The sequence below is a fragment of the Xyrauchen texanus genome, chromosome 41, assembly GCF_025860055.1.
Source record: "Xyrauchen texanus isolate HMW12.3.18 chromosome 41, RBS_HiC_50CHRs, whole genome shotgun sequence".
Classification (NCBI taxonomy): Eukaryota; Metazoa; Chordata; class Actinopteri; order Cypriniformes; family Catostomidae; genus Xyrauchen; species Xyrauchen texanus.
The window spans coordinates 1,623,794-1,641,308 of NC_068316.1; the positions used below are offsets into that span (position 1 = coordinate 1,623,794).

The 17,515-nt window shown below is 37.1% G+C and overlaps 1 protein-coding gene across 1 annotated transcript in view; it reads right to left on the reverse strand.

The window, feature by feature from the left end:
• Positions 1-17,515, reverse strand: part of LOC127634602 (sodium channel protein type 4 subunit alpha-like) — a 192,123-nt gene that overhangs the window by 121,616 nt on the left and 52,992 nt on the right. Inside the window, exons 6-8 of the mRNA XM_052114210.1 lie at positions 13,465-13,556; positions 10,632-10,880; positions 6,079-6,142 (exon numbers count right to left, since the gene is read on the reverse strand). Coding sequence (XP_051970170.1) covers positions 6,079-6,142; positions 10,632-10,880; positions 13,465-13,556 — 405 coding nt within the window. The remainder of the gene's footprint in view (positions 1-6,078; positions 6,143-10,631; positions 10,881-13,464; positions 13,557-17,515) is intronic.

Here is a 17,515-nt window from a genome sequence, read left to right on the forward strand (position 1 = left end):
ATCAGATTACACCCAACACTGCTCTCAATGTAAACTAACTTACTAAGGCAGCTAAAGCAATTCAATCATCCCTATGTTTTATAACAACTTTCCTGATTGTGACATCATCGAGCCCTCTTATTTTTCAACCATGTGTCATATAGAGACACTACAATACATCATCAAACATCATCAAATTTCAAATTATGAAAGTAAAACTTTCTGGATGGTAAACTGCATTTCACAACGACTTTAAACTTCAGCAAGTGAATCTGACCATTAAAAAACAATTAAGCCTGAAAAAGACTTGTATTACTGTTCTGTTCTGAGTAAATCTAGTTGCAAGTGGTTGACCCATCCGTAAGTACCACTACAGTCAAATATAGAGCTTTCGAAATAAACCCTAATCACGGTTTATTAATAGATACTTGTTATAATGAATGTCCACTCACACCCTGTAATTACTACGACACATGGGACAGCGATTTAATCGAGATGTTTAGAGTTCCATAAAAATCAGTGAGTGATATACAGTAACTGCGCTCAGTGGAAGTCAGTGGATACTTATTGGCGAGCTCTCCAAAATACTCATAAACCACCATTAGACCAACAGTGGAGCACATGACAGTACAGTTCACTGAGAGAGAGCGTTTACCCTTTCGATATGAACTTACAACCATTAACTGAAGATATTTCTCTGTTTATTTGTTTCCTACTCTATGATTCTTTCTAGAGGGAAAAAAACTGCTTAAATCAGTCTACAGTGGTTTCCTGGTCTAAGCTGGTTTAAACATGGATTTGCTGGTCTTTCCGCTTGGCCATGCTGGATTTTAGCCAGTTAGACTCTCAATCTGACCAGCTGACAAGTGCCCAAAATCCTTCTGGAGTAATCACTACAACGCAGCCTAAACAGCTTGGGCTGGTCAGGAACACAATAGGCAGTTTTTTATTGGCACTAAGTGTAAATGATTTGAAAGTTCTGTCATTATCATCACAGTTTTATTGGATGTGTTTAGTGTGTTAAATATACATCATTTATTCCAAATGCTATTTAATGCTGATAGTTAAAACATTGCCCTCCTAAAGAGCTTCTGTTCTACTTCAAATTATGTTTAGCTTGGAAAGCTGCAGTTTAAACCCTGATCATGTTTCAGGGATTTTGGTCTCTCTGCACAGCTGGAAGCTTTTGTTCAGTGAAACTAGATGACCGTGTAAATGGGTGAATACAGTAAAACGGCAACTGTTTAACAGGTATGAATCACACCTTTACAAGACAATCAATCGCCTGTGTCAGTTTCCATGGACTGTTTATCTGAGGTGGACACGGGTCTGATTGAAGCTTGTTATCACAGCGGACGACACACAGATCGGTCCTTTGTCTCTCTCAGGCTTTGGACAGATGTTACAATCAACATCTACAGGCCACGTCCAGGGCTGGACTGGGAAGAGACATCGGCACTGGATTTTACATAGCAGCTGGCCCAAAAGTCGTTGAGTGGGGGTGGGGGGTTTGAGCCAAGAGTTGTTGAGCGGGGGTGGCGTTGTTCGCTGTCCTTTTCTGCATATCATGGTGACATTTTATGGTCCATTCTGCATAATGCACCCGCATTATCTTTTGGAGCTTATCACAGCCCATTTTACGGCCGACCCACCAGCCCGCTCGGTTTTCCCGATGGCCAGTCCTCCTCTGCTTGGCAGAGTGCGTTGACCCACCGGGTAAATGCCCAGTATGCCAGATTACCAGTCCAGCCCTCCATGTCTTAATTCACAACAGTGGACCATGAGGCAGCAAGACCTTGAAACTGCGATACAAATGCTCTGGGTTTAAATACCACTGGAGTGGTGGTGGCGTAGTGGGCTAAAGCACCTAACTAGTAATCAGAAGGTTGCTGGTTCGATCCCCACAGTCATCACCATTGTGTCCTTGAGTAAGACACTTAACTCCAGGTTGCTCCGGGGGATTGTCCCTGTAATAAGGGCTCTGTATAATACATTGGTAATCAGAAGGTTGCTGGTTTCATCCCCACAGTCACCACCATTGTGTCCTTGAGTAAGACACTTAACTCCAGGTTGCTCCAGGGGATTGTCCCTGTAATAAGGGCTCTGTAAGTCACTTTGGATAAAAGCGTCTGCCAAATGCATAAATGTAAATATCATGTTATCAATTAGCTGTCACTTTGAAGATAATGTTTTAACATTTGATTCTCATAGAACAAGGGAGTCTACCCACAATGGACGACTAACTTTCAAAACGTGTGGAATATCACTTAAGATACAGCAGAATGGCAACTCTTCTTCATGTGAAATTCTAGAAGCTTCAGAGAGGTAATGATTTCAAGGTCCATTAGCGTCTGTCTCCCATTGACTGTCTTGCCAGCTACTTCCTCTCACAAAGTTATGTTATGAAATAGAGGGTTTGTGACCGTCTACAGAATAAAACAGTTATCCTTAGCTTAATTTATTCATTATTAGTGAGGTTCGCTCATCGCTTGCAACCACCTTGAAAAGGCCTAACAACCACCCAGGACACCCTAGCAACCGCATAGCAACACACTACCAACCACATATAATCAGGGTTGTATAAATTACCCACTTGTCAAGTAAAAGTAAAGATATCTTTATGGAAATTGAATAATTAAGTAAACATATTAAAGATATTCAATGTACTTAAGAATCAAAAATACAAAGTAAATGGCATAAATAATGGCACAGCTGGTCATTGTTGAATCATACACATGGTACATTTAAATACTAACCACATTTTATCTTCTTCCAGTAAAAATGTCAGTAACACTTTCTATGAAACCCAAATTAATAATCCATGAGTAATGTCTCATAATACACCTTATTATATGTTATAACATATCATATATACAAATGCACAAAATACATAAATAACACTCAAATTTAAACCTTTTGAACATTTTTAAACTGTGTGATGATGGAAACTGTGAGCTTTAATTTGATATTTGATTTGTCTATTTAAATGCTATTTCAAAGACTTTTATATTCATATTAATATTTCTACCACATAACCACTAGGTGGCGCTTATTTGTGATGCAGATGTTTAAAGGCCTTATATTGTTATTTTAAGTTACATGAATGCAGAAGTGTTTGGAGTCTATGAAACATTCATATTCTAAGCTTTCAAACGACATCACATATGCCCGACTTATGTATACGGGGATTGTTTAGAGATATAGCGCCCCCCTTTGGAACCATTAGTGGGTTCACAGAGTTTAAGAGGTTAACCCTTTAAGCCAAGTGTTTGGTATCATTGTAAAGAAAACTTTTTCCATTTTTAATGATATATATTATGATACAGTCTGAGACTCTCAGCCTAAGAAAGTGCTGAAAAATCACACACAAAAAAATAGCCAAAATGTACTTTTTTTCTTATTTTTCGTATTTTAAATTATATACAGTATCTCTGGGGTGTAAATAAGGTGGCTCCGAAAAACTGCTTTTGTTTTGTTCCCAATCATGTCGACTTTATCTGAGAAAAAGTTTGTGTTGATACGACAAAGCAATCAAAACATTTCAAATATAATTGATCATAGTGTCCAAAAACATCTCCAAACAAATAAAAGATAATAATTGTACATAAGAACTAATTACACATGCAAACACAACAATGACTAAAGGTTTGCATAGCATGCAGACATGATTTTAGTCATGAGATTTCACAGAATGAGTTTCATTCTGTGTCATTTGAGTCATCATTGAGTCTGTGTCGTGTATTTGGCGCCATCTCCTGGTGGCCATATGTAACATTGTGCTTCATGTGGATTATCTAATGATCTATACATCTGATTATCTTGTGTGTGGACTCCATTGAAAGATAATCACAGACTCTAAATAATGGTATGTTATATTGCGTTTAATTTTCGTGAAGTTATAAGCAAAAATGCGGTATATAAGCAACATAAATGTCAAATACATATATTTAGCTGTTACTCGCTATATTTTCATCTGTGAGTAAAACAAATGTGCTGGTTGTATTTTACTCTTCTAGATCTTTCCAACAACATATGACATATGGATATTTGATCAGTTTGATGTTTTTACCGATTGCAATAATACGAACAGTGCTCATGTTTTTATGAATGATCAAAACGGAGCACTTCTGATTTATTTGCACGTTTTAAAGCACTTGTTCAGTTTTGGTCATAATATCTACATGCATTATAAAGTAGAGCTTCTAAACTTTCAAACAATACCGAATTTGTGTTGGTCAAGACTGTATTTAATATTTGGTCAATTATATTTTTTTTCTTGCGGGCCCGCCGCAGTTGCGGGACATCCGAGCTTAAAGCACCTTTTCACGATTAAAAACGTCCTGCCCTACAGTTTGCAAATGCCATTTTATGTTACTACCATAACCATATTTCATTGATTTAAAACCATGTTGAACATTTTATCATTTGGATACACCCTCAGAGATGTGGCGGCCAGGTAATGCACGTTTTGACACATTACGTGGTGCAACTTAAAGGGTGACCAGAGTTCAAGTCCATCTTATGTTATTTCTTGAACACTCAAACAACTTAAAGTATCAGTAATGGACCACAAATGTGCCGTTCCGGGACAGTTCACTCATGAATTTAAGAGGTTTATTGGCCGTCTGTCTGGTTGCTTTTGAATGGGATTCTGGGAGAGTTAGTCAAAGCCACTGACTCATACATGTACATGCAGTTCTGCTGAGTCAGATAGACACACAACTATATTTACGACAGCTCAGCGGCTGTTCAGCGACTCTTACACCTGCCATGGCCTTTTTAACAGTTGTACATTACAAAGGGACTTTTCTAAATATATCTTAGTCTAACCCAAATCGTGACTAAGCATTATTGCCATTTTGAACGTATTTGCTTTCAAGATCTGTAGCAAAAGCTTCGTAATCCAACCACAACGCACCTCATTTGCATACTGTGTATTTCAGGGTTCCACACACACACATATCTGTGCATAACAGACACGACAGATGAAACAAACATAACAAATTAACTAAATTAAAGGTATAACTGTCTAAAGGTCATGTGGCGAGAGTAAAAATTCATGCACACATTAGCCTAAATTGAGCTTGAAAGAGGAAATTGTTCATATTTTTACTCATATTTTAGTCATCTGATGCCAAACCAGCTTACATCAAACTCACACATCAACATTCAACAGTTCATGAGAGTAAATCGATTTATCTTAAATACATAGTAAAGAAGAATTAATGATGTATACTTGAGTTGAACAAGTTGTTTTGATGAAGTTATGTTGCTTTCATCACTTTTGACCACTAAGATGCATTGAGCAGTTATGAGTAACAGGAAATTCATTCAAATTACTTGTAATTCTCACTTTAGATGTTAACGTAAATTGTATATTATCTTATATTTAGATAAAAAAGATGTCTTCACATGTATCACACTGCTTTTGCTGTAATTAATGTATATTTTGAAATGTCAAAGAATTTGTCAATTTTATAATGTCTAAAAAAAATGCATATTAATTAATAACTTTTATATTTGTTAGTTAACATGCAGCATCCACGCACATCTCACCACACGCCCCACCGAGAGCGAGAACCACATTATAGCGACCACGAGGAGATAAATGGTCTGCACTTATATAGCACCTATTTAACCTTAGCAGTATTCAAAGCGCTTTACACTGTGACTCATTCACACATTCACACACACACACACACACACACACACACACACACACACACACCAATGACAGCAGAGCTGCCATGCAAGGCGCTAGCCAGTGCCTTGCCCAAGGACACTTCGGCACTTTGGCCAGGAATCGAACCGCCAACCCTGTGATTAGTGGACAACCCGCTCGAACACCTGAGCCACAGCCGCCCCATGTGACTCTACCCTCCCTAGCAACCAGGCCAATTTGGATGCTTAGGAGACCTGGCTGGAGTCACTCAGCACCTCAGCCAGCATCTTTTCTACTGAGCTAACCAGGCCCCATTTCCTACAGTTTCTGCTTTTACTCAGGTTCATAACTTTTCCAGACCTGGAAATCACATTTTTTTTAAATTCCCTGATATTTCCATGGTTTTCATGATTGTAGGAACTCTGATTTTTACTCACCCAGCGTCACTTGCGTTGCCACATATTAAGGCGTCCTTGGCTCCTTCTATTTTGAAATAATTGTCTGTAAATATGAAGGGGGAAAAAAATTAATTAGATTCAAAAATCAAGCAAATCCTCATGAGCATTGATTTGTTCTCTCAAATCAAGCTGTGTAACACTGGTTTCTTTTCATCGTTTTCATGTGTTGAATGAATTAAAACAAATTGTTGCAACATCACTCAAACATCACTCAAAAATTCCATTAAATTCTTTCTCAGTAATATGATATAACACCATCAGGATACTGTATGTGCACTATTGAGTGAACCTCTTTGTTCTCTGAGATCTAAGGCAGACAGAGCACCCTACATGTTATCTCGTCTCATTTTAACACTGTCGCTCGTTCACTCTGTTCCAGCTCTCCAGGCTCGAGTGGCACTGGGCACCAGAGAGGGCACAGGGGAAAATGCCACCCGTCATGTTTGGCAGAGCGCGCTGGTCTTACTATCCAGCTGTCGGCATTATGTGTTTCAGTTTAACCTTAAACATTTCTGCTGTGTGGTCCAGACCGCTCATAAATGTGCAGTAAACTTATTCGCCACATCCAAGTGAGATGCCTATGTAGAACCCATTCTAGATCCGAGTCTGCTTAGAAGACAGATCCCTATGTAGAACCGATTCTAGATCCGAGTCTGCTTAGAAGACAGCTGCCTATGTAGAACCCATTCTAGATCCGAGTCTGCTTAGAAGACAGCTGCCTATGTAGAACCCATTCTAGATCCAAGTCTGTTTAGAAGACAGCTGCCTATGTAGAACCCATTCTAGATCCGAGTCTGCTTAGAAGACAGCTGTCTAGGTAGAACCCATTCTAGATCCGAGTCAGCTTAGAAGACAGCTGCCTATGTAGAACCCATTCTAGATCGGAGTCTGCTTAGAAGACAGCTGCCTATGTAGAACCCATTCTAGATCCGAGTCTGCTTAGAAGACAGCTGCCTATGTAGAACCCATTCTAGATCCGAGTCTGCTTAGAAGACAGCTGCCTATGTAGAACCCATTCTAGATCCGAGTCTGCTTAGAAGACAGCTGCCTTTGTAGAACCCATTCTAGATCCGAGTCTGCTTAGAAGACAGCTGCCTATGTAGAACCCATTCTAGATCCGAGTCTGCTTAGAAGACAGCTGTCTAGGTAGAACCCATTCTAGATCCGAGTCAGCTTAAGACAGCTGCCTATGTAGAACCCATTCTAGATCCGAGTCTGCTTAGAAGACAGCTGCCTATGTAGAACCCATTCTAGATCCGAGTCTGCTTAGAAGACAGCTGCCTAAGTAGAACCCATTCTAGATCCGAGTCTGCTTAGAAGACAGCTGCCTATGTAGAACCCATTCTAGATCCGAGTCTGCTTAGAAGACAGCTGCCTATGTAGAACCCATTCTAGATCCAAGTCTGCTTAGAAGACAGCTGTCTAGGTAGAACCCATTCTAGATCCGAGTCAGCTTAGAAGACAGCTGCCTATGTAGAACCCATTCTAGATCCAAGTCTGCTTAGAAGACAGCTGCCTATGTAGAACCCATTCTAGATCCAAGTCTGCTTAGAAGACAGCTGCCTATGTAGAACCCATTCTAGATCCAAGTCTGCTTAGAAGACAGCTGCCTATGTAGAACCCATTCTAGATCCGAGTCTGCTTAGAAGACAGCTGCCTATGTAGAACCCATTCTAGATCCGAGTCTGCTTAGAAGACAGCTGCCTATGTAGAACCCATTCTAGATCCGAGTCTGCTTAGAAGACAGCTGCCTTTGTAGAACCCATTCTAGATCCGAGTCTGCTTAGAAGACAGCTGCCTATGTAGAACCCATTCTAGATCCGAGACTGCTTAGAAGACAGCTGTCTAGGTAGAACCCATTCTAGATCCGAGTCAGCTTAGAAGACAGCTGCCTATGTAGAACCCATTCTAGATCCAAGTCTGCTTAGAAGACAGCTGCCTAGGTAGAACCCATTCTAGATCCAAGTCTGCTTAGAAGACAGCTGCCTATGTAGAACCCATTCTAGATCCAAGTCTGCTTAGAAGACAGCTGCCTATGTAGAACCCATTCTAGATCCAAGTCTGCTTAGAAGACAGCTGCCTAGGTAGAACCCATTCTAGATCCAAGTCTGCTTAGAAGACAGCTGCCTAGGTAGAACCCATTCTAGATCCAAGTCTGCTTAGAAGACAGCTGCCTATGTAGAACCCATTCTAGATCCAAGTCTGCTTAGAAGACAGCTGCCTATGTAGGAACAGAGTGCTTTAGGTGCTATTGATTAGTGAAGTCACATATATGCACAAGTTCAAGTTCTTGACCTGTTATCAAGGTAGTAAAATAGTTCAAATAAAGTAAAGGATATTGCATTGGAAACATCTGAAACTGCTGCTGTTTTGGACATTTTAATGATTAGAGTACCATGACAAAGCATATCAAAAGAACGTGCCTGTCTATTTCAGTCTGTGTCCTACATCTATATACTGCAGGTCAACTTATTGAGTGCCAGCACTGTCCTAATTGCTATTCTAATAAAATGAGACCAACCAAAAATAAGACTAAATCTCAGCTTAAATGTCGGTTCATCTGACGGCATTCAAATGCAAAATTACGATCAACATGCTTCATATTACACAGTCTGACATTTAAAAACCAAAGACATCATAATGTGATCAGTCTACAAGTAGCCATAAAGTATTAATTATGTGCTGAGAGTAAAAATATCTGAAGTATTAGTACAATGAAAGCAAATTCCATGTAACTAACCATAGGAAAGAAAAAGGACATGTATGTATGAATATTGTATAGTATATACAATATGTATGAACAGTATGTGTATATATAATAAATGCATGTACAGTATATATATATATATATTCTAAAAAAATTATTTTAAGATTAACGGATTTACATTTTATAATAAACTTCCAACAAAATACTAATAATAATAATAATTACCATATTTATATCAAGGAAAAACTAAATCAAATTTGTATTTACATTTTTTTATATTTCTTAGCCTAAAAAAATCTAGTCCTTAAATATGACAATAATCCATAATTTTCTGATTTATCTGGTAAGAAAAATAAATTATATAATTGGGATTCTGGGTATCTCAGCGGGTATTGACGCTGACTATCACACCTGGAGTCGTGAGTTTGAATCCAGGGCGTGCTGAGTGACTCCAGTCAGGTCTCCTTAGCAACCAAATTGGCCCGGTTGCTAGGGAGGGTAGAGTCACATGGGGTAACCTCCTCGTGGTTCTCGTTCTAGGTGGGGCGTGTGGTGAGTTGTGCGTGGATGCCTCCACGTCTGAGACCGTCAATCTGATCATGTGGCTTGCGTTACCGTGGAGACGTAGCGCGTGTGGAGGCTTCAAGCCATTCTCCACGGTAACGCGCTCAACAAACCACGTGATAAGATGCGCGGATTGACGGTCTCTGACGCGAAGGCACCTGAGTTTCGTCCTCCGCCACCCGGATTGAGGCGAGTCACTACGCCACCACGAGGACTTAGAGCGCTTTGGGAATTGGCCGTTCCAAATTGGGGAGAAAAAAAAATATTATAATTTATATATATATATATATATATATACTTAGCCTTAATAATAATAATACAAATATTTATTAATATTATTAGTTTTATTATTGTTGTTGTTGATGTTATTTTTATTGCTATTATTGTTAGAATAATAATCATTATTATTTTAATTATTACTTTATTATTATTATAAAAAGAAGAAATAATAATATGATATTTGGTATTTGGAAACTGCCGCATAAATGGAGTTTTAAACTACAATTTAAAACCGGCCTTACAATTAGTTTTGTACTTCCGTTGTAAGCCACGCCCACATCCGGTTGTACCCAAATACAGATCATTTTGCCATTGCTACAGATACAAATAATAGCTTGACTGCACACCCTAATATATATATATATATATATTATTTACAGTATATATACAGTATATATATATATATATATATATATATATATTATTGATAGTATATATATATATATATATATATATATATATATATATATATATATATATGTATATACTGTAATTAAAATATACTGCAAATTATTTAATATAAAGTACCACATAAAGTACTGTATATAGTATGTGTATATAAAACCTATACTGTATGGTACACATCAAAGTACTGTGGTATTGCCATCTGATGCCAACGTACCATCAAAGTACTTTTATGTAAGGGTTGCTTCATTAAACTATGACAACGGGTCTTCACAATGCATTCCTGATTATCATGCGCCACTTTTTATGGTCTGAGAGTTCAAAAAGTTGCTCGGCCATCCAGGGATTTACAGGGGGATTTAAAGATTAGGGAGTGCTCTGCATGACATGGAAGTTCATATAATGAAGGTGACAAATGGTGAAACAGTTAAAAATAAAGTTGTTAATTAGTGGCGTTTGCTAAGGCATAGTGAGCAACTCGTCTTGCACCATTTGTGCTGCATGATGATCCACATGGAGAAGACCACAGTAAAGCCTGACCATGTCTGAACTCTTCATGACTGTAGTATAGCTTCACCTTCATTGCTCATGAATTCCTCCAGTGAGGACCAGGTTCTGTTATTGCAGAAGAAAGTGCTGTTGTTGTATGAAGGTAGCGTGGTGTTGAGACAGTGTGCGGTGCTGCGGACGCATTTTTGCCTCAGGTTTCCCATGAAGAGCTGCAGGCCGATGAGAGCGAACACACTGAGACAGAAGACCGTGAGGATCATGACGTCTGCGAGCTTCTTCACCGACTGAATCAGAGCGCCAACGATGGTCTTCAGGCCTGAGCGACAAACACACTGATGTCACAAACGGTACAAGCACAAGATTCTAACAGTGATATCCCAACAGTTTTACTAATAATAATCAGATGTACTGTAGTTTTTAGGCAGTTATTACTATCAATCAATTACAAATTGTATAGTGACATCATACGTATGACATTACGCAACAATTAAACAAACATCCAAACACAGCACACAACATCTACATCTGTCTTTACAAACATTTGTGAGTGCAGTGAGCACAAAATGTGACAGATTACAACAGAATCTTTAATGGAACATGCCTGAAGTTTCTTGTGAAATGTTTGATTATGTTTTATTCACTTTTATAAACATGAAGTAACTCATTTTATATTCAGATTTATAAATGGATATTCAGATTTATAACTATATGTTCTGATTTATAACTTTATATTCAGATTTATAACTATATATTCAGATTTATAACTATATATTCAGATTTATAACTATATATTCAGATTTATAACTTTATATTCAGATTTATAACTATATATTCTGATTTATAACTATATATTCAGATTTATAACTGGATATTCAGATTTATAACTTTATATTCAGATTTATAACTATATATTCAGATTTATAACTATATATTCAGATTTATAACTGGATATTCTGATTTATAACTATATATTCAGATTTATAACTATATATTCAGATTTATAACTGGATATTCAGATTTATAACTTTATATTCAGATTTATAACTATATATTCTGATTTATAACTATATATTCAGATTTATAACTGGATATTCTGATTTATAACTATATATTCAGATTTATAACTATATATTCTGATTTATAACTTTATATTCAGATTTATAACTTTATATTCAGATTTATAACTGGATATTCTGATTTATAACTGGATATTCTGATTTATAACTATATATTCTGATTTATAACTGGATATTCTGATTTATAACTATATATTCAGATTTATAACTTTATATTCAGATTTATAACTATATATTCTGATTTATAACTGGATATTCTGATTTATAACTATATATTCAGATTTATAACTTTATATTCTGATTTATAACTATATATTCTGATTTATAACTATATAGTCTGATTTACAATTATATATTCAGATTTATAACTGGATATTCTGATTTATAACTATATATTCTGATTTATAACTATATATTCAGATTTATAACTGGATATTCTGATTTATAACTATATATATTCAGATTTATAACTTTATATTCAGATTTATAACTTTATATTCAGATTTATAACTATATAGTCTGATTTATAACTGGATATTCTGATTTATAACTATATATATATTCTGATTTATAACTATATATTCAGATTTACAATTATATATTCAGATTTATAACTTTATATTCAGATTTATAACTATATATTCTGATTTATAACTATATAGTCTGATTTACAATTATATATTCAGATTTATAACTGGATATTCTGATTTATAACTATATATTCAGATTTATAACTATATATTCAGATTTATAACTATATATTCTGATTTATAACTATATATTCTGATTTCCTGTCTGGCCCCCCAATATATACTGTATATGTGTTGTGTGTGTATTGTGTATTTCAGGTGTATTTCTCATTCCACAAGAAGCTTCTGTTGTTCATGCTTATTGGCTTAACATGCAAAGTCATGTACCGCTACAGCTACCCATGCCTATACAAGTTTACTAGCACGGTCCAATGAGACTTTGAGTGAGTTAACTGAAGCCCGAGCTGACAGGTAACAGTAACTTGAGCCGTCTTGTTTGTGATTGACCTACTACACAACAGGTCCTTTGTTAGCCACTTCAGCATCTTACGCTAACAGCTGTAATGATACTCAGGAGAAAGGGTGGCTGTATTTGGATCCCTGCTATGAATATTGTTCAGAATTGTTGAATAAAATGGCTTTAACCAGCCTAAGGTGGTTTACTGATCTTAACTGGCCAACAAGCTTGTTTTCACTGGTCAGGCTGGTCTGGTTTGAATGGTTTCACGGGGGTTTTGGACACTTGTCAGATGATCAGGCTAGGGGAAAAGCTAAACTAGCTTAAACCAGCTTAGACCAGCAAAGTACTCCAGGCTGGTTTATGTTGTTATTCAACAGGGAAGGTAGACGAGAAGATTATGAATTGTTGTTTCATTAATGCAGGTTCTGCGATTAATGTATATCATAAAGTATTGCATAATTTCGGGAATCTCCTGAAACCTGTCAAAAACGTGTTCGGGTAAAACAAATTTCATTCCAAAATCAAAAGAAAGGAATATGACTTTACAGTACATTGCACAAAAATAAAAATAGGCCTATTTTTATAACTGTTAATTGGCATAAAAATAATCAAAAAAATAATAAGCACTATTTTCTTCATGCAAACGACATTTCTTTTGATTTTGGGTGAAATGTACATGTTTTCTGGACATGAGATTCACCCAGTTAGCTTGTTACCCAGCTCAAAAGTCTCATTTCCTACATTCCACATTTCCATGTTTCCAAGAGTGATTTGGAAGTGACGGAAATGTCCAGTAGGAGTTTTGGTCATCCATTAGCACTGCAGGCCTCTCACCTGGGATGACTGATATAGTTTTCAGTGCTCGTAGAACCCTGAATGTCCGTAACGCTGAGACATTTCCCAGGTCCACAAACTCAGTAACATATCTGCAATGAGCCAGAATTGGAGCACAGACAATGACAAACAGCACCAACAACAGGCAAACAACACAGTGGAGAATGAAGCAGGGCATTGGGTTGTTTCGTGTGTTGGTAAAGACATGGTCGGAGAACACAATGTGGGAGAAACCAAATGCAGTTTGTCTCCAGGGTTTTCTGTGCAACTGGACTGGACATAGAGCGACACTGTGAGCTGTCTCCTGCGGCACAGGTTTAGGAACCGCTTACCTGGAATTACGGAAATAGTTTTCAAAGCACGCAGGACCCTGAACGTTCGAAGGGCTTGCAGATTGCCTACTTTTATAAATTCAGTTAGGAACCTGCAGAATCAAATTACAATTATATGGAAAAAAGGACAAACAATTGAAAGACAAAGAATGGAAGAGAATGAAAATGTCAGGCTGAAAATAAACAAGCTCGTTTGACTTTTTGCACTCTTAAATGACTAGTTCAGCAATAAATCATTATGTTTTGCAAGCCCATATGGGCTTTCTCTCTTCCGTGAAACACAAATGTTCACGCTGCCAATTACAGAAAAGCACCATAAAAGTAGTTCGTTTGACATTTGCACTTATATTGCATGTTTTCTGAAGCCATTGAACTACATTTAACTCACTTTTTTTGTTGTGGTCCTAACTTTGTAAACATAATATTCTGGTTCTGTTCACTCATCCATAGACATTCAGTCTAATGTTCAGTTCAAGCAGCACCCTCATTACTTCATTGAATATCTCAGCCTCTGAGTGGACTACAAGCTCAATCTAGGTGTCAATACAAAGCTGAGATCCTCCTCTTTGCGATGATATATCAAATGGCATATTTTGTTCTGGACATAAAAGATATAACATTGGATTATTCACACAAGCTCACAGACAAGTAAACAATGGCTCATTTTTAGAGAACTTCCGAAGGTTAAAGCAGATATAACGTTTTTAGCTATTTGGAGACTTCTGCAGCAGTTATCGGAGCATAAAAGCGACGTTTGTATTTGATGATTTACAGAAATAAATGTAACTTTATGATTCTTTTGAAATAATTTTGAACTGTGGTATTATTGCAACACAATTATCTATACAGTCACATTCCTGAGAACGAGAGCTTTCATTTGATATATGACTTGACCATTTAGGTGCTATGGGAAGGACTTTTATTTTTACATAAACTACCATATTACCTCTAGGGGGCGCTAATTTTCAATGTGAATGTTTTGAGGCCGTACTTTGTTATTTTAAGTGACACACATGCATAAGTGATGTTATCTCTGAAAAGTTCAGATTCTTAGCTTTCAAATGATACCTCATATGCCTGACTTTATCTATACAGAGACTTTAACGCTTTAAGCGTGACGTTTTTTCTCGTTATTGCGCCCCCATAAAGTTTAAGGTTACTATTCTAAAATAATTCTAAGATTATGTTTTATACATAAAGAATCTTATTTTAGAAATATGTGTCAACCAAGTAATGTACTTAAAAGTAATTACCTTAATTGAAAGTCAGTAACTGTAACCTGGTTACAAATATATAAAATGTAATGGATTACACTACTTTTTGGCTTTGAAAGTAAACAGTAAATACTTTGTAATCAGATTACACTGAACTACTTATATGATACTTTTATGCAGCTTTATTGTCATTTTTGGAGCTTTTGTTGTATGGAAAAGAGCAGCATAAACGTTACACATAAGTTTGTCCTTTTGTGTCCCACAGAAAAAAGAAAGTCATATGAGTTCAGTGTGAATTTAAAGTGAGTACATGATGAAAGTATTTTCATTTTAGAGTGAACCCTCGCTTTAAGCTGGCGTAGAGGAAGGCAGTAGCGTTGATTTGAAGAGATAAAGTCATTTGTCTGATTTTATGTCTCATATTGAATTTCACCCTTTCTAGCCTGATTGAATTACATTGCATGATGAGAGCATATTTAAAACAAATGCATTTTTAAAGGAAAATATACTAGTGTGGACGTGGCCTCTGCCGAATAGGGGACTACTATGTAAGGGGGGGCTATTCTGTTTAAATAGGAGCCTGTTATTCACAGGTAAGCGTGTATGAATTATCAGCACCTCTATCCGTTTCGCAGTCATCAGTCTCGGTTTAATGAAGTCAGGAGTGGCGGCTCATGTCCCTGTCAACATCCCCATACCCCCGTGAGTTATTGGCTGTGGTGGAGCGCAGTGGTCCACCTGATGTTGTTGAGACATGTGTTTCAAGGACGGCTGCCGTGTTAAAGCTCGGGAAATAAAGCCATAAAGGCCAACAAGAAATAAGCACTTCATCACCACACAGCTCCGGTAAGAGGTCACATCGTAACATCTGCACGCTCTGGGAATCCTGTGATTTATCGCTAAATTCATTGTACATTTAGTCATAAAGGGATGTTGTCACATGATGCTGATGTAATGCTACAATAATAGAATTTTAATTCGAATTTTATGCTCAATATCGTGTTTTCGAGATGACAGTGACCAGGACAGTTAGATCAAACTAGGAGAACGATTGCTATGTCCTGATCCCAAATCCATACAGAGAAAATATGAAATTAGATTTTGCATAAATAATGTCACAATATAAATAACTCAATAGCCCAAAAATATGCATTATATTCTATATGCAAAGCGTCATTTCTTTGTTTCTTTAGATTTTAAAGTCAAATATGACCAGAAATGATTGTCTTGACAGGGTTCGCGAGGATCAATCGAATATAGTCATGTGCAAAATATAAAATTGGCAAAAATGAAGTTCTTGGATATGAACGCAGTGAAAGGGTCATATTAAAAAAATACTAATAATTTGGGAGAACATGCTCATGCACACGCTGTTTTCCTTGATCATTTGACATATAAGAGGTCTTTCTACTAACTTTCTAACATGCTGTAAATTTCAGAACTCAAAACTTAATTAAAAGCATTTATTGAAACGTATTGTTCTCTACTTCCGCGACTACCCTATGTCACTAGGGGTTACATTAATTCATGAACGCCTCTACAGCTCAAAAATATCAACACCTAATTTACATCATCGCACCCTTGGCCCCGCCCACTGGTGCTTCAGTTCATAAACTGAGAGAGAGAGACAGGACTGACTGTGGCATAAATATTCCTGAATACCAAAGGGGAACCATCTTGACTATTTTAAATTGTTTTTGTATTTAAACATGCACTACACGGACATCTTTGACTGCGTGATACATATCTCGGGCCGCTTTTAAAAGACATGGTGTCAAGTTACAATTCTGAAGAGGAGATGCCATTTTCTGTCATTTAGCTACTGCCTCTTGATGTTTTGAGCATAATGGACGTATTATTTTCACCCATCTGCGATATTTTTAATGGTTGGTGTATGTAAACGTGCTGGATGGACATCTTTGACTGTTTAGATGTGTTTCCGGTGATGTGCATTTCAGTGCAGGATGTGGAAACTGGACGTGTCGTCAGCGTGGATTGCATGTTTTTTCGGCTAATGTCCATGTGGATTGCTTGTGAACATTCATAATATGATTCAAGCTTTGCAAAGGAACTGTTATTGAAGGATGGGGCAGTTAAAAACACTTGGACCCAATTAAACACTAGTAAACGGTTCAATTCATGAATATTTAAAATGTCATGACTTTTTGAGAGTTTATGGTGCTGACATCCTGTTAAAACCAGGGGCGTGTGTTGACGCGTCCGTTGACGTGACGCAACAGCTTGAGGCTGTCTACACCGGGCCCATCGCCACAAACTTTCTAAACTGTTTTTTGGTGTTGCTGGCAGTGGTAGCGCCAGCACGTGCAGTGCAAAATGGTACGGGACATCTGTTTACTGCAATGCACACTCCCATGGTAGACAGCATTATTCATTTTAATGGGTTCTATTGGTTTTGACGCGACATGACTCTCGTGTCCGGTTTAGTCAGGGTGTGAGTGTTAACAGTTGTGCTTGAACAGTTTAATATATTCGGATGAAATGTGT